This window comes from Anser anser (assembly GCF_964211835.1).
Source record: "Anser anser genome assembly, chromosome: 2".
Classification (NCBI taxonomy): domain Eukaryota; kingdom Metazoa; phylum Chordata; class Aves; order Anseriformes; family Anatidae; genus Anser; species Anser anser.
This window is the reverse complement of record NC_139721.1, coordinates 81,765,519-81,789,349: the sequence shown is the minus strand read 5'-3', so window position 1 is coordinate 81,789,349 and position 23,831 is coordinate 81,765,519. Positions and strand designations below refer to the sequence as shown.

General features: G+C 38.2%; 1 protein-coding gene across 5 annotated transcripts in view; it reads left to right on the top strand.

The window, feature by feature from the left end:
* Positions 1-23,831, top strand: part of LOC310893272 (cadherin-6) — a 107,955-nt gene that overhangs the window by 70,436 nt on the left and 13,688 nt on the right. For all 5 annotated transcript variants that reach the window (XM_083821958.1, XM_083821959.1, XM_083821961.1 and 2 more), the window contains 6 exons: positions 7,041-7,335; positions 8,871-8,990; positions 11,002-11,169; positions 12,649-12,836; positions 14,266-14,519; positions 20,308-20,444. In XM_083821958.1, the coding sequence (XP_083678084.1) occupies positions 7,041-7,335; positions 8,871-8,990; positions 11,002-11,169; positions 12,649-12,836; positions 14,266-14,519; positions 20,308-20,444 (1,162 nt within the window). The remainder of the gene's footprint in view (positions 1-7,040; positions 7,336-8,870; positions 8,991-11,001; positions 11,170-12,648; positions 12,837-14,265; positions 14,520-20,307; positions 20,445-23,831) is intronic.

Genomic DNA, 23,831 nt, shown 5'->3' with positions numbered 1-23,831 from the left:
GATTATGATATTAATTTACAAGGTTGGATGATGTTACAGGGATAGAAAGCACCAGGAGGGACAAGGAGGTTATTATTCTGAAATAGAAATCGTGTGCAATATTATAGTATTACAGTATTTTGAGTGCTTTAGTTTTTCTGAATGCTGTAGCATCGCACTGTGTAACCTCAAGCAATACATGTCGTTGAATTTGTTCAGTACTAGACAAGACTGCTGTTTGGATTTATTCAATTTGGAGTGAAATCATTGCTGTGAATGCTGCCAAGTGTAAACCAGTGATTCTCTTTGTTACCAAATGCCTACTTGCTACTTTAATAATTGGTCTCTATTTCATTATTGTGCTAGGGGAAAAAAATGTGACCACAGCAACTCCAGAATATCAAGTTCTTCTAATAAACACAAACAATAAGATATGAGGCAGTTAATTTCTGGATAATTGTAGGTTGATGGTTCAGTGTGTACATCCCAAGGTTAATTGGCTTGTGTCTTCGTAAAAGTCCAGGAACTGCTCTGAAATTCAGGGAGTTGGGGTTATATTCACAGCAGGAACCAGAACTTGGTCTGTAGGATGGATGGAAAACTGCCTAGCCCACCGAATTGCAAGGTATCATAACCAGTGATATGACATTAGTGGGAGCTAAACTGCAATTTACAGCTGTCTTACATAACCTAAAGCCACTTCCTGAATGAGATTAACTATGATGTTTAAATCAGTGTTATAGAGTGAGGTAGAGGAGGGATGTTATTTCACTCTGGAAAATATCCATGGCCTGCAATTTCATTTTTTTGGAATTTAATTACCACAGCTATAAAAGTACATTCTCAGTGAAACCTCATTACAAATATGTGTGCTGGAAAGCTGCCTCTCTCTAATGCATTCCATTTTAACACACGCACACAAAAAAAAGACAGAGCTTAATCTTAACCTATTACAATATATGGGACCTCACTTTCATTACAAAGTTCTGGTGCTGCTGTTTCATACAATTTTGTACCAAGGTGGATTTAGTGTGATTAGTAAAGGGCCCCAAAGTGCCCCACCAGACCAGGCCGTGGCCCCTCGGCAGCCCCAGAGCCACCAGCCCCAGAGCTGCCAGCCCCAGAGCCGCCAGCCCCTGCCCCATAGAGGCTGCAGCAGGGCCGGGCTCCAGCTCCCCACAGCCCTGCCCTGCCTGCCCATGGCCCCCACCCAGCTGGGCCCAGCCCAGCCATGGCCCCATGGAGGTGCCTGGTGCTTGGTCTGCCCCGGTGCCCCCGGTGCCTGGCTCTTGGTGGGGCACTGGGACGGGCCCTACCTGGCCCTCACCAGTGTTAGAACACACTAACACTGCTTCTTACCTGTGTACTGCCGACATTTTGGAGTACAGCTCTTGCACTTTCTAGTACCAAAGACAGACATTAGTAAGTCGCACAACTTAATGCCAATTTGATCTGCTGCTTTCATGCCGTTTCAGTTTATAGTCTTATTACGAAAGTACATGAAAGACTCCCTTAATTTCTCTCCACATACTTTGCTGAAGTAATTCCTATTTGTGTAGCATGTGTCTGATTCCATTTTTGAAAACCTGGTAAAATTTTCATGGAGCTTTGCTTTAAAGTTAAGCAATCCTATGTATCGGAGATGAACACAAATACTGTAAATATATTCACTCACACACACACACACACAAAATGCTCACAGTACAAATGCATTGTGCACAGCTTTCACCTACCTTTTCCTTTCTGTCACGGTGAGGAGACACTTGTCACTGCCCTTGATGCTTTTGGGGGCCTCTGCTGCTGTGACACTGCGGAGAGAGAAGCTGCTTCAGATTGTGTCTACTTTCAATAAAAAATCCTCTTTTAAAATTACTTATGTATGTGACAATGAGCATGATGTCAAATACAGGTAGCTAACGCTGCAGTCCTGCAAGCATTTTAAAAATCTCTTTGTGTTTCTTGCTGGAGGAATTAGGCCCTGGCTGTTTTCAGGCAGCCATATTAGTATTTTAGGCCAGGATGTTTGGGGGTTGGGGGTTGGGGGGAGAAAGGAAAAAACTGGACAGTTTTTATTTGACTATAAATCATTAAAGGCAAACCAGATGGTTCACATAACAGTGGCATTAAAGTAAAATGAGTAAAAGTATGCCTAGGGAATAATAAAATCTTTAATTTGTCTTTCATCCTCAGCCTTAGCCAGTGATTGATGGGTGATTTCACAAAAGTGTCCTGACAAGATTCTGAGTGAATCAATTTACAATAATATTAATACAGCTCAACTGATGATGCATTTTCTGTTTATTGCACCAGCATAGACCTATTTCTTCACAATTTTCCTTACGTTTGGGGTATTGCTCAGTTCAGTGCCCCGCTGACATGAATGTCATTGAGTAACACTGAGTTCCTCAGGAAAAAAAAACTCTAATTTTAAGTGGAGCACTAAAAACATTTGGCTGTTTTAACATCATATTGAGGAACAGTAATATGATACAGTCCAGCTGACATGAGCACTGTGTCCCACAATGTATTATTCTATCCCATGACTATCTGCCATGGTCCATTTATCTGGCCTGTGACCAACTTTATGCAGAGGATAATGGACACTCTTTTGCAACACGGGTTAGCACCCAGAGTGAAGCTATAATGTCTTGTGTTGGCTACGATCTGCCCTGCTGAAAGCATCCGCAGTATACTTTATATGCATATCTCATCACAGCAAACTTCCTGTGAAATGAGGTGTCTGGGTAGTGAAAAATAACTTCAGCTTAAAAGGAAAGCAGGGTTGTAACCACTACTCATTTCATCTTCATAACCTAACAATTGTGTTAAGTTTTATGTACAACACCATCAACTGCATTTTTAAGTGCATCTCTCCTCTGGGCCCTTCTTTTGGCCTAAGCTTGCACCATTAGTTTCGCCTTCGAATTTTCTTTCTTTTTTTTTTTTTTTTTTTTTAACGTGGTTAGAGCAGCAATCTTCCCTTTCATATAGGTCACACAGACAAAATATTGCTTCCAAGTAAACTGGCACTTAAGAAAAAATAGAACAGATTGCTTTTGCCTGGGTAAAATTTTATACCAAGTAAACAGTCAAGCACAGATAATGTAATCCCTAATAATAAATTGTTTTTCCAGATATTTACCTCACATGTGAATGCTGCAAATTTAACATCTGTAAGAAACTTTCCTACAGATCTGCAGGAATGTTATTTTCTGAAAAAGAAGGGTACAAAATCCAAACTATTTTGGCCTAGCTATTAAGCAGTCGATGCTAGTGCTGTGATATTGGCCTATCCCACCAAAAAGAAAAAACTAAACAAAACACCTGATGTTGAATGGTTAGAAAATCATCATAATTTACTGAAATCAAGCATTGTAATTATACCCTTTGAGAATCTTTATGAAGCATGTTCTTGAGGCCATGTGTGGTGACACACTGTAAGGGCACTGTTGGTTTGAAGAGCAGGCACTCAGCCAGACTGAGCTCTGTGTAACATACACTAGTCACAAGATGTGACCTCCTTCAGATTTCACTCTTACAGTAAATAAGCCATTTACTGTCTGACCCACTGAGCACTTAGTTTGTTCTGTCATGTTGTAGGAAAGTTTTAAAACTGAAGGTAACAGAGTTGAAAAGTATCTTGTCATGTGGAATATTTATTTTCAAAATTTAATGGTTTTACTGAAGGGCTAGAGTCCTAACCTTTCTTTGATGAAGATCACCTCATTCTCAACATTAATGAGTTAGTACACCGAGATGTACATTTTCTTAATACACAGAGTCACAATCCATCTTACTCAGGTGGATTAGTTGTGGGAAAAGAATGGAAATTTCATAAACTATTGACTTGAAAAAAATCACACATTTCTATTTTTAGCTCTTTAGGTGGTCTAGACTATGTAAAAAAAATATTATGGAAAACAATTCTCAGTGGTTCCAACACCTTTTCTAGCTTGACCTTTTTTGCTACCTTGTTCTTTGAAACCAGTTTTAATTAAAATGGTGATAAAAATTATTTTGGGAGTCAGCCTGTAATAAGTCTCACAACAGCACTATTCCATGATTAATATGAATTAATGATAGTCTGTTACCGAGGGCTGTTTTTCTCCCAATATGATGCAGACAAAATTAAAGAGGCATTCAAGGCAAACAAAAATTAAATTTTGGGGTGTGAAACAACCGTAAGAAATACACATTTTTAAAGACAGAATTCTTTCCATGCCTTTTCTGTTGCAGGTTGCCTTTGAGAAAATTATATTCAAATATCCTATTATAATTACTTCCCACAGTAGACTTCTAGTCTGACTTCTTAACAAGCAGGTCTAACAGATGTTCTTCAGAGACTTAGGTTCTATCTAGTAGTATAATTTCTGTAGGCCTGATAGCCAACTGACTGGGACTCAGGAGATTTGAACTCTATTCCATGTATAGTTTTTGGAAACTTGAAGTTTCTATACTTTGTTATTCAAAAAACAGAGCAAGTGTTATTGACTGCTTTTGTGAAGGGTTTTGAAATGTGATGAAAAGTGTTGCATACAAGCTGGCTATTGGTATTCCTATTATCAAGAGAAAGGGCTCTGTGCAAAATTACATTGAATGCTCATTTTCACACTGAAGGAGAAAATGAAGGAACAGTGCCTTGGCACGTCTGCTAATGATTAACCATGCTACAGTTCTGAGATTTTGTTTTATTGAACACTCTTTGTATGTGTGGTGTTAAAGAGATTTGCCTTTGAAGTTGGACTGGTTGCATGGAGCATGCTTTCTGTAGGGACCACAGGCACGTGGTGGAGTGCTATGCCACCAAGTGTGTTGTCAGTATGCTGCCAGCATAGCACTGATCTGGGCAGAAGGTTGGAGGAAGCCCAAAACATTGACCATATGGTCATACTGGAGGCTGCCCTTCCAGTGTGGTTGGGGCGTAGCCAAGCACTGGCAAAATCTACGTGAAGATCATAATATTCTATATTCTTTCAACTTACAAATCTTTTTGTTCTATGCAGCATGCTATCCACCAACGCTAATCTTTAATATCCTCTTTAATATCTTTATTGATGATCTGGATGAGGGCGTCCAGTGCACCCTCAGTAAGTTTGCAGATGACACCAAGCTAAGTGCGTGTGTCGATCTGCTCGAGGGCAGGAAGGCTCTGCAGGAGGATCTGCATAGGCTGGAGCGATGGGCTGAGGTCAACTGCATGAAGTTCAACAAGGCCAAGTGCCGGGTCCTGCACCTGGGCTGCAACAACCCCAAGCAGAGCTACAGGCTGGGAGATGAGTGGCTGGAAAGCTGCCTGGCCGAGAAGGACCTGGGAGTATTGGTGGATAGTCGGCTGAATATGAGCCAGCAGTGTGCCCAGGTGGCCAAGAAGGCCAACGGCATCCTGGCCTGTATAAGAAGCAGTGTGGCCAGCAGGTCGAGGGAAGTGATTGTGCCCCTGTACTCGGCTCTGGTGAGGCCGCACCTCGAGTACTGTGTTCAGTTTTGGGCCCCTCGCTATAGGAAGGACATGGACGTGCTCGAGCGAGTCCAGAGAAGGGCGACCAAGCTGGTGAGGGGTCTGGAGAACAAGTCTTACGAGGAGCGGCTGAGGGAGCTGGGCTTGTTCAGCCTGGAGAAGAGGAGGCTCAGGGGCGACCTCATCGCTCTCTACAGTTATCTGTAAGGAGGCTGTAGAGAGGTGGGGGTTGGTCTATTCTCCCACATGCCTGGTGACAGGACGAGGGGGAATGGGCTAAAGTTGCGACAGGGGAGTTTTAGGTTGGATGTTAGGAAGTACTTCTTTACCGAAAGGGTTATTAAGCATTGGAACGGGCTGCCCAGGGAGGTGGTGGAGTCACCATCCCTGGAGGTCTTTAAAAGACGTTTAGATGTAGAGCTTGGGGATATGGTTTAGTGGAGTACTTAGTGTTAGGTCGGAGGTTGGACTCGATGATCTTGAGGTCTCTTCCAACCTAGAAAAATCTGTGAATCTGTGAATCTGTAAATACTTCACCACACATTCAGCTGGGTATATTTTTTGTTATTTGCATTCGGGAGGAGAAGCAATGAGCTGGTCGAGAAAGTCCATCTCTCCTGACTCATCAACATGTCTTTTCTGTGAAATCAACCATCTGCAGAATTTGATACCTGATCTTTTTTTCCCCAAGAATTTCGTCATGAAATGATGAAACCAAACTTAGAATCCATTTTAATAAATATATATTTTTCCTGTAATGTGTCAAGAAAATAAAATGCAGTTGATTAGCCTTGATTTTAAAGCCAGGGGAATAAATATGCCCTTATCAAGGGAAGAGCCATCACAGTAGGATTTAATCGGTTGTACTTTGTGTGTGCTAAGCAGCATTTCAAGGGAAATGGAAGTCTCCTGGGAAAAAAAGGTGGTAGTTTGGGCAGCTCATGATTTGTATGCTATCATCATTCTCTTTCCCCTGCCCTCACCATGTTTCAGCTTGGTCCATGTCCCTTTGGATAAAGGGAACTGATGTCTTCATTGCCAGTGCTGGAATGGTCTGGTACACACGCCTGCCTCTGCTCTTGGTTTGCTGCATTTGTTAATACATCTATTTTCCTGTTATATGTGTATTTAGTAGTCGAGGGGACATAACAGCACAGAACACAGAATTTAAACTCAAGAAGTGACTGGCATGGCCACTTTTTAATTCTTTGCTTACTACAGTTCACGAGTCTGCTGTTTTTCCAGCTGTAGGATCTCAGTATCCTATATATTCCTAGGATTCCACCTGAGCCACTGGCATTTAGATCAGATTAATGTATGCTTAGCTTGTGGAAGTGATCTGCAGCTGTGGTTCGTGGTTTTTCTTAGTTTCTTATAATACAGCAAATGGTTTCAATTCAATTCAGACATCAAGACACAACTCTATCAATTCAGTGCTCCTACTGAGGTATCATCTCATTTCCTAAAAGCAGTGTACAGCCTTTTGGCTGGGCATTAATAATAGTAAAGCCTGTATCATGATAACAAGATAAAGTACCTAGAATTGTGTTCCAATTATTTATTTTTCCTTTTTTTTTTTTTTTAATTCCCATTTCGCCACCAGCTGCATTCAGACCAGGATAAAGGAGATGGATCACTTAAGTACATCCTTTCTGGAGATGGAGCAGGAGACCTCTTCATTATCAATGAAAACACTGGTGACATCCAGGCCACAAAGAGACTAGACAGGGAAGAAAAGCCTGTATACATACTTCGTGCCCAGGCTATAAACAGAAGGACTGGAAGACCAGTGGAACCAGAATCTGAGTTCATCATTAAGATCCATGATATCAATGACAATGAGCCAATGTTTACAAAGGACGTTTACAATGCCAGCATCCCTGAAATGTCAGATGTTGGTAGGTGCTAACTAACAGTTAATTTCAGTGTCTGATACGGGTTCTTTATGTGGATTTTATTAAGGCCCCAAAGTTTAGAGACATCCGTTGTTTGAGTTGAGTAAAAGTACCTCAGCCGTTTTAAAAATTCTAACCCCAGGAGAATTAGCAACAACAGTTTGCCGAAAACAGAAGTGTCCACTGAGTGCAACCCACTCTCTCTGTTGTGCCCCAGAAAAAGCAAGTTAATGCAATCTTGTTTAGTTCACGGTGAAAGTAAGCTGAGCTTACCTCTGTTACATACCTTTAAAGGACTTAACATATATTGCTAACATGATTTATTTGCAGTTTAATAGTATATTAAGCCATGGTCACCCATGTGTGTCAACACAACCCCTAGAACTACTAAGCAAACCTTGTTTAGTTCAAGAAAGTTAAAAAAAAAAAAAAAAAGGGGGAAATAGCAAGCACAGAAGTGAATGTACACACTTCAGGAGAGAAAACTATCAGCCAAGTCAACTCATCACTAATTCTTAGATATGTCATTAACTTCCTATGACCCTTGTTGCTTTTTTTAGGCAACAAAAATGAGCTCCAAAGTCCACTGATGTCCATTGAAATCTTTCGATTGGTTTCAAATGTATCAAGCCGTAAGAATCAATCAACAAAAGAAAAGAAAATAATTTCCTTGAAATATGATTTTAAGATTGGATCTTTTTCACAGAAGTTGACAGGTTTTGATTTTTTCTCTGTGATTCTGAGGAAGGTCATTTTGATTTCTTTGTCAGAGAGCAAAGGATGGTTGAACTGCAAGAAGCACACTTCTAATCTGAAATAATACCTAGGGAAAGAAACGTTAATTAATCACGATGAAGAATGAGATTAAAATAAAGCTCAGGCAATATGAAAATAAAGACTTTGGGGCATACTCTCTCCTCTCATTCATGGGACTTGTCACATGGATGAAAACTTATCTGATGAAGGAGAACCTAATATTCACATTTTAATATGTGAAGTGAATACTTTATTTACAAATCTGTTTTAAATGTCAAAACCTAAGCTAATTTTTCATGTTTGTTAACACTTTGCCTAGGATTCAAAACCATTTCTTTCTCTAAAATGTATATGAAAAAACAGATTTACATTCTGATGTCAAGCACCTTCAAGTCTAAGATTGTTCAGATTGTAAATTTTAGTCTAACCTGTTATAAGCATGAGTAAATTTCTGAAAGTATATTCTTGACCGATATTCAAATTCTAAATACCTTCAGTATCTGGGGAAAGGTGGGTTTCAGGTTTGTTCATAAGAATTATGATAAGGAATCTACAAATACAGTCAATAACTGCATTTTAATAAACTGAGAAAAAGCCATCTATCATTTTGGTTTTGGACCTATGACCTTTATGAGCAGAGAAATTTCTGAAAAATAAGAATATCTCCACTTTTCGCCCTAAGTTTGACTTGAACATGAGCTATGCTTTTTCTACATCATAAACTGTCTTGGCCATGGAAAAAAAAAGTGCAGATTTTTATTTTGTTTAATTTATCATTGCAGGTACCTTTGTTGTGCAAGTCACTGCAACTGATGCCGATGATCCTACATATGGGAACAGTGCTAAAGTTGTCTACAGCATTCTCCAGGGACAACCATATTTCTCTGTTGAATCTGAGACAGGTCAGGAGAGCTTATCTGTCATTCTGTGACAATGTCTGCAATTTAAAATGACATGCTAAGCCAAGCTAGGACATATTAGACAAAAACTTCAAAGAGATTACATCTTATTCAGTGCAAAATCTGACAAATCTAATAGAGCGATACATCTGTAAACATGACACCTACATTATTTTAATCTTACCAGCAAAGTCTAATAAATACAATTAGTACTGAATGAGAACCAGTTTTCAATCATTTTTAACAAGCAGTGGGTACAGAGACTGCTGTAGATGCTTAAATTAAACCAAATAGGTTGGCTTTTAGAAGAAAACGAGAAACAGGTGGGTGTGGAAAAAAAGTGCTTAATCCTCATAGATCTTCATAATGGCTAAATTAAGACTGAAGGTTTGCTCTTTTTTTTTTTTTCTCCTTGTGCTTCTTCAAAACTTGTTTAAAGTAATTATAATTTCTGTACATCTGCAACATATCACTTTAATGCTAATTTTATGAAAGAAATCTTAATTAAGAATAATGATAGAAGAGGTAAAATTGGCTGTTGCGCTACACTAGCAGATCACAAATAGAATCCCAAACTTCTGAGTTCTGTTTTTGGAAGATATTTAAATTATACACAGTGACTGGAATTTTTTATGGGCTGAATAACAGACTGCTTTGGAACCTGTGCGTGTAAAACATACGAATTCTGGTGGACTGAATCTGCTGTACCACTAACTATCTCACTACATAGGTATTCTCTTCCCAAGACTTATAACAAACTTCTTCTACAAGAAACAAAGGATTTCAAGAAATTCTTTAAATGGAAACATCCATTTTGATAGGTTGCTGGAAGCTAGAGAAGACAGTTCTCCTCAGCAACCTTACAGGAAAGGAATGGATTATCCCAGACAATTAATCAGATTTTCACATTGTTTCTTAACTAAATCTTAGAGACTCAGGCAAAGTAAAGATTAGATGTCTCAGAGGAAAACGGAAGGTGAAAAAAGCTTCCCTTCAAGCATAAGGTATTAGATACTAAAATAAGAGGATTTTTGCACTGATGCACTCATTCTGACTTGGACAATATACTATGTATTCTTAGAGTACAAAAGGATAATTTACCTGGAAGTTCAGCATTAATAACCTTTTAGCAAGAGGGTTGTAAGGGGAATGGAGGGGAAGCAAGGTAAACCACAGGCTTGATTGTGCAGCAATGGAAATCAATTGCAAAACTCCTAGAGTCGAGTAAGTCTCTGTTGAAGCTGCTATGAATTTTCCCATGGATTTCAGTACGTGGATTTCACTCCTTTTGCCTACAAAGGAGTCATTTCTTAGCCTTGAGACATCCAGTAAGAATGCAAACATTTTGTTTCATGGTAAATCTAAATGACTGAATTTCAATAGGAGTTTTGCTCATAACTGACATTTGTGCTTTTGAAGAAGGAACAGACTGGCAAAATCATTTCAATCAATGTATAAATAGAAATATATATACTTGGGCATGCTTGGATGCTCACAATTTTCTTAATTAATTTCTCTTCTCCCATTTTAATGTTGTACTGCCTCTTTAATGATGTCTTGTTGAAGTTAGCTTTTTATTTATTTATTTTTTGCCATGTCTGTCAAAATGAAAATATTGACAGAACAGGAGAGAAAAGATGGAGCACATTATAATGAACAATGAGCCTTCTTCCAGTTCAGTGAGAGACTTTAGCATGGAACTGAAAAGGGGTAAATAGTTATGTAAAATAATACTGCTCACAAATAGGTAGAATATCTTTCTGGGGATGCCACTACTATTGTGTCTGTCATATAGGCAGCAGCCTGAGATCTGATATGACAAGTCTGTAATTTAATGTGCCATCTCATAACAGTAAATATTTGTACTGGGCAAAGTTTACTCATTACATAGAGATTGTTTTGTTCTTCAGGCTGTGGGTTTTTTTGTTTTGTTTTGTTTTGTTTTAAACAAGAATTTGCATCGAAGTGAGTACATTACTTGTGAATTTTGCCTCTTTAATTTTCATGTTTTCAGGCATTATTAAAACTGCTTTGCTAAACATGGACCGTGAAAACAGGGAGCAATATCAAGTGGTCATCCAGGCTAAGGACATGGGAGGCCAGATGGGCGGATTATCAGGAACCACCACCGTGAACATCACACTGACCGACGTAAACGACAATCCTCCTCGGTTCCCCCAGAGTATGGAACACTTACGTCCTATGTCTTTACAGTAAAATGGGCAAAAATTGATTCTTTTCACCCCAGATATTGTTTCTGCTGTTATGACTTTATTGAGTTTAAGACTTCACTTAAGAACGAAAAAGCAAACACATAAGCAAGCAGTAGCATCACGCTAAGGTTAATTGCAATAATTGGGAAACATATCTTTAATATTTTTACCCCAGTTGCAGTAGATAGTCTGAGAAGTGAATTAACATACAGAAACAACTCCTATTTCTCCTACCCATTAATAGCTTTGACTGATACAATCTGTATTTTCTGATCAATATTATTTCTATAATAGACCTTGTGGTTGACTGTCTTTTAACGTATCTGCTCTAATCTAACATATTTAACTTTTGAAGCATTTATTTAAGTACATAAAATGATCCCAGGAGCAATTCTATTTAAGTTAATATCTATACCCAGGAAGCATTTGCCTCAATGGATTTTCTGACATTAACTGCAAACAGAAGCAAAGGCACAAGCAAATATACCAGATATTCCTGCCTATTTTCTTTCCCCTGCCTCAGATCATTTGGTAGAGATAGCTGTGTAATATTTAAATGAAACAGTAGAGTCAGGTCTCTTAGAAAACCATTTGTATTAATGATTGTCCATGGTTATAAGTAATTCAGTGATGCAGCTTTCATTCACTTCTCTTCCTTCCTTCCTTCCTTCCTTCCTTCCTTCCTTCCTTCTTTTTTCTTCCTTCTTTTTTTGCTTTGTCTTACCAATTCTCAGTGTGTGCATGTGTGTGTATCAGTGTGTCAGTGTGTGTCAAAGTCAAGAGCAGCTGTTCGAGAAAATAATTGCAGATACTATCAGACAAATCAGCAAGCTTTGGCGGTTAAGTCACTGGGAAAGTTATTGAAAGCAACTTGTCATTTGAGTTCAAAGTCTGTTCTTAGCTGTGGGCAAAGCGTTTCCATTTAAATTAGAGCAAGTTAAGAGGAAATATAGCACTCTGCCTCCAATGAGTTAATTATACATCTCTGGACATGACTGTCTTCAATATAAAAGCCAAAGATACAGGCTCATAATGCCAACATTCCCCAGGTAGGATTTTCTCAGAGGAGAAATTCAGTGTAGCACATTAGTAATAGGCATTTGGGCTGGATTTGCATTTAGTGATACAAAGCTGCATCAGCCTCTGGCACCTCTAATATGTTTTAATTGTCTTTTGACCTCAAGACATTTTTCTTACACAGTTTTAACATGGCCAACAGAGACTGTGATAGTGTCCAGAAAAGGACATATGTAGCTAATGATACATATGTGTATCCTTCATAATAGAAAAAAGGTAGAAGCAGTTATTTTTCTCCATATGAAAGTAAGGCAAAAGCTGAAGGCTCAGTAACTCATCTGTGCATGCCCAACATGGACAGTGGGCTCAGAGATGTTGTCCAAGATAGTGTAAGTCCAACTGACAAAAGTTTCCTCTTCTGTCTGCTGTAGGCACATACCAATTTAGAGCACCTGAATCTACACCACCTGACTCGCCAATCGGCAGGATAAAAGCTAATGATGCAGATGTGGCTGAAAATGCAGAGATTGAATACAGCATCACTGAAGGGGATGGATATGACATGTTCGGAATTACCACAGACAAGGACACACAGGAAGGAATTATAACCGTCAAAAAGGTACACATCTTTAACACGCTTCATCCCAGCCTCTGAAATACCAGCAAAAACTTTATCTACCACATATTTGTTTTCCATTTTTAGCACAACTTGTTTTGTTTATTAATTTGAATGCTGTCTATTAGGAACCTCTACAACATTACTTATGTAAAGTTTCTTTTATACAAGCAATTAGGATGCTTGCTGCTTTACTAGAACAATGCATATGCTTTAAGGGATCTGAAAGAATAATCATCTATGGAGTGGGATAGGACTGCAAAAAAAATCTTGATTTTGAACATGTCTACAGGAAAACTCAAGGAAGCACTATCCAGCTGTGACTTTGTCCCTAACATGCTTACAGGATTTGTTCACTTACTAGGAAGGTGCTGTGTTGACACCACAGAAATAAGCAGTATCACATTGCCTGCTTCACACTATCAGAAGGTATTAAGTTGCATAGCTAAAATGTATTAAAGTACATAGACAAACTTATTTTGACTCATGTTGTAAAGACGTAATTAATAAATCCATCAACATGCTCTTACTTCAGAAAAAAATAATAATCATCGTGCCTTGTTGGATCACAACAGACATCATCTACTAGGTTGCACATTGGCTGTCAGAAAAGGTTTCAGAAATATTGTTTACAGTGGGTTATCAGGCAAGCTTGATAAGGTTACAGATATCATCCTCCATCAGTTCAAGTTCAGTCATCACTAAATAGACATTGTGTAGATTTTCTGAACATGCACTTGCTTGTTGATATCAGTACGACACCTGTCATTACTCGTTTTTTAAGAGATGCCTTCCAGGGGCTGGTTATGATATCAGTCTAACTCTGTTTGCATTTCTGTCTGTTGGTGACAGAAGCTGTGAATTTTCTACAACTTAATGGAAAAGTGGGGTGACTAGTACCTCCCCACATTTCCCTAAGTACTATAACAAACTGTCCCTAAATGCTTCTTCTTCATACTTTTATCAGTGTGTGGCATAGTCATAGGCTATCATAAAATCATATTTTCTGTGCGTGGTCCAGGATGTCCTCTGACACCAGATGACAGTGATTCATTTCAGGGATGGAATGCCAATGTTTTAACAAGAAGCTCCTAGAAATCCCCACTCCCCCCCCAAACGGATAGTCAAGAAAACATCAAAAAAAAAAAAAAAAAAGAAAGAGCATGAAGAGTTGATGCTATTTGAGAAGGTACAATTACTTGGAGTTCAGAAGTTCTGGGCACATAATGCCCTGCAAAAGTGGGTTTTTTTTTAGAACTTATTGGTGGCAAAGAGGCTAGTCTTTGTCCTTTCTACTGGCATGTTAATTCCAGTTCAGACTCCTGTTATCTAGCACAGGCCTCTCCATGACACCCCCCATTCATTTAGCTCATAAGGCTGGTAGCCACAGCAGTCCCCACAGATCTCTCAAGCTTTTACTTTCTCTTCCCAGGCACTGGATTTCGAAAATAAAAACTTGTATATTCTGAAAGTGGAAGCTACCAATACTCATGTGGACCCTCGATTCCTCTACTTGGGGCCATTCAAGGACTCAGCTACAGTCAGAATTCAAGTGGAGGATGTAGATGAACCGCCCGTGTTCAGCAGACCAGCGTATATAATTGAAGTGAAAGAAGATGTGCCAATAAACAGTGTCATAGGAACAGTAACAGCTCAAGATCCAGATGCTGCCAAGAACCCTGTCAAGTAAGCATAGACTATTTCAGCTCATTATTAATTTGACTGCTGTTTTGATTTTGCTTTTTTTTGTCACCACACACACAAAAAATCACTTTTAAAAATGAAATTGTTCAGATATGCTTACATGTGCAGTAGCATAGATGGTAAATAATCTCTCACGCTTTAGCTTATCTTTGTATGTGTGATTGTGTTTGCGTGGCACTTGCATCTTGAATTACGTACTAGCCTCTTCAGTAAGTGATGTTTGTGTATTTGTGTAATATATGTTTTTTACCGTGGAAGAGTTTACTGCAAAAGAACACTAAGATGATGTTAGTGTTCTTCTTCTGCCTCTAACATTTTCCAGTGCAGTGCAGTGCATCCTCTTGGCTGTATGACAGGGGAGCGATTCAGCATCTCTTTCTTCTCCTGTCCATCCAGACCTGTTTAACAGAGGTTGCGTTTACCTTCTATACACCACAAGCAGAAGTACCTTAAAAGCAGCTTGGTGCGCACACAGACTCTGTTCTCACTTGTATCAGTGTAAGTTTAGTAAGAAAAGAATCAGGCTTATGGACCTCATAAATTACTCTTGCCATGAATCAATAAACTAGTCTTAGAGGAAGTGGAGGAAATGTTAAGGTTGGAGTAGCTAAACCAAAGCCTTCATTTTTTTGTAAATTAATACATCCATTGTTTCAGTGGGTATCTGAAAACATACTTGAGTACTTATATCGTATTGGATAGAGCATGAAAGAACTTTTAAATATCTGTGTGCTTTAATTAGATTTCATTGATACTGACAAGGTAGTAAGAGATGGAAATAAAAAATACAGCAATATTAAATCCACGTCAAATTTTAGCATGTCTCTGGGCACCTTGGAAATGCAATAGTTAGTCTTAAGATCAAAATAGAACAATGCAGGTTTAATAAAAATCCAATACGTCAATACTTTGCACTTCTGCAACAGCCATCTTTCATCAAGATATCTTACAATGCTTATGAAGCATAAACAAGTTTTAAGCTCTCAGCTCATCTTGTGAGATGGGTAAATATTGTCACCATAATTTCCTAGATGAAGAAACTAAACCTAAAACCCTTTCTTGCAGAAACTCTGTTTTCAGTTCGCATGCAATGTGCTGCACATGAGTTCTTGTTTAAGACTAAGCCTTCTAAATTTAATTAAGGTTTGCTCTAATTTACATCATGGCATGCAAGAATTATAGGAAGTTCTGGATTAGCAGAGCATAGTAGCTTGAAGGGCAACATAGTACTTTGTTGACTGTGGTGAATCCCAGGGACAAAATAGATAACTTCTATAGAATGTCTTAGTGGGTATGCTACAATGAAGATGACAAAATTGGTTGGGGTGAAACCCAGGCCCCTTCCAGTCTTCATATGAAACTGCTTTTTTGTATCTAATGGCACTGGAGAATGAGGGGAATGCTTCCCTGCTTCCTTCTGCTTCCCTGTGGTGATAACTACAACCATTTGCATTTCACACCAGCACCACCTCCTAATTGTTAAGTGATTTACAGTGGATAGGGATTATGCTGTGTATTGTTGAGTGTTGCCTACTGGCTGTTTTCCATTAATTGGATGTGTGTGCTAAAACTTACCTATCTTTCAAAGGGCAGTTATTAAATGCTGTACAGGTACTCTGCATATTAAAGCATAATTATTGAACAAAATTTAGTAGAGATGTCAAAATTGAAGCAAAGCAGCAGAAAACTTGTCTCTTTTATACGCTAATAACAAGCAACAATCAAGGTGAAAGGAGTAGAAAAAGAAAAATGAGGAAGAGGTTAGAGCAACAGAAATAAACACAGCGAGAAGAAATATGAAAATCTTAAGAGACGAATGAAATCAGCAGAGACTAGTAGCCTGTGAGATGTTATCTTGCAATATATGTAATTTTATGGTGCTAATATCTTGGGTATCTCCTAGAATTTAGGGTCAGGGGTTGAGTCTGCATCTTTTTGACAGGATTATTTTTTTCCATTATGCAATGGAGATGCTAAAACCGATTTTCACTCTGAGCTTCGGGGAAGATACAATTAGACTGTATATATATGACTTGTCACTTGCTTGTCAATTTTCCTTGACAGTAAAAAATAAAATCTTTAGACAGTTGATATTACAATGAAAACCTTTCATTTTCTCCTCTACTTGAGTGAAGATTTCTCTTTTTAAACAAAGTGAGCCCTAACTCTGTTAGATGAAAGTCCCTTTGATCTTCCATTAAAGGAAACCTTCACAATATCATTATGAAAATGCATTATGAAAAATTCACACACACATCCCTTCCTGACCAACAAATCTTCCTGACTTGTGGTTGCATTAGACAGCAAGCTGCTGAGCACCAGGAGACAATGAAGCAAGAGCAGAATATGAGGCGGGTACCTGACCTGGTTGTGAGAGTGCTTCATCATTCACAACCTGTGTTTTGGTAGAGAATCATTCCAGGTCTTATAAATAATCTTTGCTGCCACATGACATTAAGACAATACAAAAATACACCAATAGATGTTTGGCTATGTTTGAATAATCATCTGTGCATAGTGACATTAATACACTCACGAGTAACATTCCACTGTCCAGCTGTGTTGTAAAAAAAAAGTTTTGCATTCTGCTTGTGCTTGATCTAAACAGAAATGATGTTATGAACCACTGCATACTGGAAAAATAATGCTGCAGCTGGCACTGCTGTATTGTACATCAGATCTTTTTAAATTGCTAGTTGAGTTTTTTTGCTATAGTAACTCCTCAGAGGCATAATGAAGTTCATCAGTCACTGGAACTGTCTCCCTGCTGTGATTTGATTTACTAAAGTTTCCCAGATGAAAATGAACTGCAAACAAATGTAAGGCTTAATTTTGTTTGTGTATTTTACTGACAACATATTTGCATGTGTTCGAGTCTCTCTTTCACTCTCTCCTTCTTCCTGTTATGTACGAGGAGAGAATGGAATCTCTATAGATACCTTTAACTTCCTAGCTTGCCAGTTCCTAAAGGTTTGAAAGGGACAATGTCTGAAATCTGACAAATATGCACCAGTAATTTCATTAAATAAATGTAAAAATGAGTTTGATGTCTGCTTAATTCTTACTAGGTTATGATCCATAAGTCAGAATCACCACCAATTCAACATAATTAATGGTCCTTGATCAAAAGAGACTGGATTATACAAACTGGGAAACAGAAGTGACAGTCTAGCTTATTAAAATCATCCTTCTAGATCAGGGTTAATGGTATAATTAGAATATACTTTAACTGCAATGACCTTGTATGTATTTTCTCTTGAAGAAATAAAATTAACATTTCATTAAGAAGCTGTTCTCTGTTTTCTTTTTTTTTTTTTTTGAGTTTAACTTTCCACTGCACAAATGACTAAATATACAAATTGTTTCATTGGGATTTACATGTGTTAATTCTTAACATTTTGAAGAAGTCCTCGATGTATACAGCTCTGGTAACCTTAGAAAAAGTCCAGAATATTTGCTTTTATTTTACTCAGAACCTTTACAACAGGTGCAATTGAACTGGGCAATTTTACAAAGTAATGATAGCGATTACAATATGCCAAAGCATTATAATATGCTAAGGCTGTAAGAAATTTTAAGTCCATTCATAATATAAAGAATAAGTGAGGGCATAATTGAAGAAAGAAAGCAACGAATGGACAACTCATGCCTACAGCTAGATGCTTACTTAAATATCTTGCTGAATAAGAGCCTGAAACATACTATTGCAGTTGGCTGGAACAGCTAGTCTATGGAAAATCCTGATATTTTCATTTCAAATAAGAATGAAAAATCTAGATATACTGTGAAGTGGAAATACTGAAGTATTTCAGCTGAAAGGTATGGAAAAGATCTGAAGAATCTCTGAAAAAATAATTTAATTCACAAAATGCCAACATAATATCATATAAAAGCCTGAATGAATGAAAGTTAAAATGAAATGTTTACCATATCAAATACTTACTTTGTCAAAATATAAGAGAGTCAGACTGCTTGGTGTTAACTAGTTTCCATCAAACATTTCAGCTAAGTCAACAAATTCACGTGTAGTATTTAGATTTGGACACAATGACATGGTTTGCTGGAGCTGTCCCATCACTCAGCACTGCCTATTATGTACCTTCTCACATGCTCTGTTCAAGCTGATGGTAATGCTATAATGCTGCATAAAGGAACTAGGTTAGTGACACCACAGTTGACTTTGTGCAGCTAAAATTTTGATACTGTTAGTCAAATGACAGCAAGAATAAGGACTAAATCGACTAACAAGGCATGCCTGTGCAAGTCCTACAAAAAAAAAAAAAAAAGTTTGCTGTGCGAGTACCTTTGAATCTCATTTGGTTGTTTCCATAGCAATTTAATGTGTAACAAGAAAAACAATAATGAATACCTACTATAATTCTGTTTAGGAAGGTACTTTACACTAAATTCTCGATTTAGAATAAGACCAGTCTAATTTGATGTGGATACTATATCCCTTTTTCTGTATATTTTATTTGAAAAGGGAAAACGTGCAGTTACAAAATAATTAGCAAGTTATTTTTTTTTTAATACAAACCTTTCTTAAAATCACATTTCAGATGGACTCTTCTATTCTCTCCTGCCTCCATACAAGATTATTCTCAGAAGTTAAGAAACGCTGCACAGGCCCTGGGAAATCTGTGCAGAGTAAGGGACATGTCACGCAGCTGCTCCTAGGGCAGAGCAGGGAGTGGAAATTTTTCTTCAGCCTCTGCCTTCCCTGCAGTTCTGTAGTGACAATGAACTCTGCCTGTCATTCTCCTGGCCCAGTTTTCATCTGACTGCATGCCAGCTCAGCCGAGTCTTTATCCTGGACTAGACACAAGGGACAGCCGTAGCTTCCTTGCCTCCACCGACGTGGCCTGCAAGGAGACCAAGGGAGGACACTGGGCTTCATAAGGCTCTGTCCTGGACTGTATGCCAGCACACATTCAAGCTTGAAACGAAAGCAGACTAATGCAATTGTATTCTTGCTTTAGCAACATCATAATTTATGCAAGAATTTTCATGAGAGATGAAATGAAGCAAGAGCATTTGGATCACGGTAGTAGGGCACTGTCCCATGAACTGGAGAGTTCTGCTTTTAAAGTTGGATTCAGTTCAGCAGGAAAAAAAAAATACAAAGATCAGATTGAAAATTGCATCTGCATTTAAGCTCTGAGCTCCTCCAGAGCTTGTTAGCATTCATTTTCACGTTTAGATACCATCAAGCAGGGCTGAGCACGTTAGTTTTAATGAATTACTGCAAACCTTTATGTGAGAGGCCCTGTGGAATCTCTGTTCCGTGCCAGCTTGGTTTTTTGGGGGCAGTCTTTTTAAACACTGGGAAGTGAAAGGCAGGAAGGTGCCCCAGCTGTCAAATCTTAAATCAGAAATGATTTGGAACAGTTGAGATATCAAACCATAAAAAGGGGGTTTGATAATGGGAAAGCCAACTCAGCCTCAGAATAAACTTCCTATCTTTCAGGGCACAGACTTCACATTTCTCACTAAAAACAAAGCTTTGATGATTCTCTGAGGTATGTAAATTTCACGGTAATTCATTTATTCAGTGACAATGCCCCACCTTCTAAATCAAACCTCCAATGTGTCATTATCCAGTAGCTCAGAACAAGCTCTTTGTGTGAATATATAAAGACGCTGAAGGCTGCGCTGAAAACAAAAGGCAACCCCATTTACTGGGTGTTTTATGTCTAGTCTTAGAAAATGGTTAAAGAAGATAGAAATTAAAAGGAAAGCATTCTCCTAACTCCTCTCTCTGTATTTGCAGATACTCTGTAGATCGACACACTGATATGGACAGAGTATTCAACATCAATTCAGGAAACGGTTCGATATTTACTTCAAAATCCCTTGACCGGGAAACACTGCTATGGCACAACATTACAGTAATAGCAGCAGAGATCAGTAAGTCAAACCTAAATACCACTGCTGTCCCTGATGTAATGAATTTAGCTTTCTAGCTGAGTGTGTGGAAAGCACGGCTGGACAGATGTCAGGTTATATGGATAGTCCACTCAATACTAATGAAGAAGCTGAAACTCTGGAGGAGGTGGTCTGCAGCTTTATGTTTACTAGGGACACTGTGCATCAAGAGGTAACTTAGCTGAGCAGGGAGGAAGGCAACTATGCTATGTTTTCTGATCACTAATGGCCATTTTTTTAATGTCCTTTGAATTCACAACCCATATTACAAATTTGTCTGTTCCTTAGTTTAGGACTGCTCAGAAAACAGTCATCTGTGGTAATACTAATAATCATGTTTATTTTAAGAGCTGAATTGCTGGGGATCTAGATAAAGATGTGCACGCCATGTAGCCTTAACAAGCAATCTATTTTAAGACATTAACTATAAGCATATGACCTGCTCAAATATTAGGAAAAACAATTCCGGTTGCTTTTGCAGAGTCCCATTACCTGTGACTGTGAAGCATGGTGGAATGGTAGAGCTAATGTTGCCACCAGTTCTGTGACTGTCCCAGAGTCTTTGTACAATGCAGAGACTAAATGACTTCCTTTTTTTAAACATGATCTGAGAGAAAAATAAGTTCTACTTTCTCATTTTGCATGTACGTGTGTGTATGGCTCGCTCAGCTGCTGAATAGTGAGAAGAGTGTAACGAAGGGGTATTTCACTCCAGTTTTCTTTGTTCTCTAGGTCTTTTTAAAGACGAAAACTGAAGTGATACAATACTAGTGAGGCAAGCAGATGGGGTTGTATGAGAGTAGTGCACTAGAGCCTATAGGAATGATGTTAAAAAACAGTTTTCTCCCTCTTTTGAAAGCTTGCACCTTTTTTATGCTAGGTATGTGGTTTCAGCATACCAAACACTCTGACTTTTGGCTGACTTAGCCAGTTGTTTGTGTTTCTGTTAAGTCTTTGAAGGAGTGATCTAGGGTCAAGAGTTGTGCACTACAGACTGAGCTCATGGGTAGAAGGGAAAAAATAAACACCTGAAAAGGAGAGAATAGCAAGAATATTTAGCAAGCTCACTTGCTTTGATCCCAGTGGAACTGAAATAACGTACACTACAGAAAACTGTATACTATCTGAAAACCAAGTTAGCATCTATATGAAATACCCATTTCTGTCCTTGCCTCCTCCCTTAAGGGCAGACCTACTGGGCCAAATGCTCTCAACTAAACCTTTTGTGTCTGACACAGGTTTATGTCTTAATTACAATTCCTCTTTAGTCTGAAACCTTCCAGGCTGCAACAAGCTGCTTCCCAGGCTGTGCATCACTGAGCCCAGACTGAATTTGGCGTAACTGGGATAGATGCCTTCCAAAGGCAATTTTCTTGGCTGAAATGCAGCTACTGTTGAAATAAGCCTTGGTTTAATCCAGGCTACCACACTAATTTTAGTCTCAAGAGACTAGACTGGAAAACACCACTGCTTAATGCTCCTGGCTAAAACCAGTCACTTCTAGCAAAGCTAGCTACATTCCATTCTACTAACTTAGAGCTAACCATTAATTGCACTCAGTGACATACCATCACATCAAACTCCAGGTATATTTCACTGAAGTTAGCTAAAAGAAATAGCCAGTCAAGTTACAGGTAGTACACACACTCAGAAAGATGTGTGCTCCCTTTGATATTAAAAAAAGTAAAAAAAAAAAAAAAATAATAATAAATGGTAGTCATGAAGAAAAACATCTTTCAGTGCTGACTGTTCACAATTTCATTTGACAGTAGAAAATAAATGGAAACGCAGAAGTTGTTTTGCCTTGAATTTTCTAAAATTGTCAGTAAGCGTAGCTAGCTGCATTTTTAATCTTCTCTTGTTTCACCAGTATGAGCTGCAGTTGCTCAGCAGCCCTGAGAATCATGCTCTTGGTGTTGCAAACAAATACTTGGTGAAACACTGGATCACTACGTCTTCCACACTCAGAGGAAAACTACTAATAAAGCTCAGTACCCAGGGCTCCTGAGTCTCAGATGCAGAATCACAGCCAATTCGCCAGAGACAATTCTGAGAGCACTTTAAAATAAATATTCTTTACTTAACACTTAAGATTAATTCAAACATTGGCAGGCCTTTGAGGCTGCATTCAGAAAAAAAAACTTTAGCGGTGTAATTGCTGGCTAAACAGAAAACATAATACTACAGAGAAGGATAGATTTAAGCAGATGTATCTCTTTCATATGGTGGACCTTTTTGTTGGAGATGGAGCTCAGTAGTAATGAAAGGATAACGCAAACAAATTAATCTACACCAATTCATTTGCAAAAATAATTTGAAAGAAACAAAAAGAACTTTATGATGCATAAATATCTTTCAACCCATATTGCCATGAAACCAGAAAAAAGGCCCCTGTCCATACAGCATATAGTATCTATACAGCTTCTGTTTATTGTAGTATCATTTTCAATTGCAGGGATCTTAAGCACCTTGAAGAAGTAAAATGAAAATATGTAATGAACAGTTCCAAAAAAAAAAAAAAAAAGGCAGGAAAGAAAGAAATTGTAATTCTTGGGAGGAAAAGAAATGCATTTGGCTATATATTTAAATGCATTTGTTAGAAAGGTATGCTCTTATAAATAGTCTTGCAAGTAGTCCTGCAAATTCAAATGAGTACATTTGATTTCCACCTATTATAAAAATTCAACATTTATATTGATGTATTTTAGCATAAAATTCAGCCTAGTCTATATTGTACATAAACTGATATTTTATACATTGAATGAATTTAGCCCAATGGTTTATATTAGAAAGTGTTTTATGCCTAATGGAATCATATTAACTTCAATGGGCCTGTGGAGCTTTAAAGCACAGTATTTTGTCCAAATGACTGAGCTCTGTAATACAAATATACAGCGCCAATTTTGGAGAAGGCATTTTCAAATTTATAAAAGTTTGATAAATACAGTAATAGGGCTTTTATTAAAGCTTAACTCAACAAGCTACTATAATGAATGCTTGTAGAAGCATGTGGACTCATAGATCTGTACTTTATTCCACTATTTTTTCACTTGGATCATATGTTAAAATGTTTTAATAAACTATATTTACATGGGTTGGAAATGAATGTAGCAAAATGCAGTGTGAGTCCTCATGAAAGGAAGGGGTTGAGTATTTATTTTAAACAAAACTCATTTCGATTTCAGTCCCACTCATTCCCTCAGATTTCACTCTCGCACTCCCACAGCCATGTACTCCCAGGCACTAAGGCGGGTATGTTATGTCTAGGTGAGCCGGCCTGGATCATATTTGCGTGATGTGGAGGACAAAGGACATTGATGGAGTCCTGGAAAAAATCTCTTGGTTTCCTCTTGATTGGTGATGACCAAT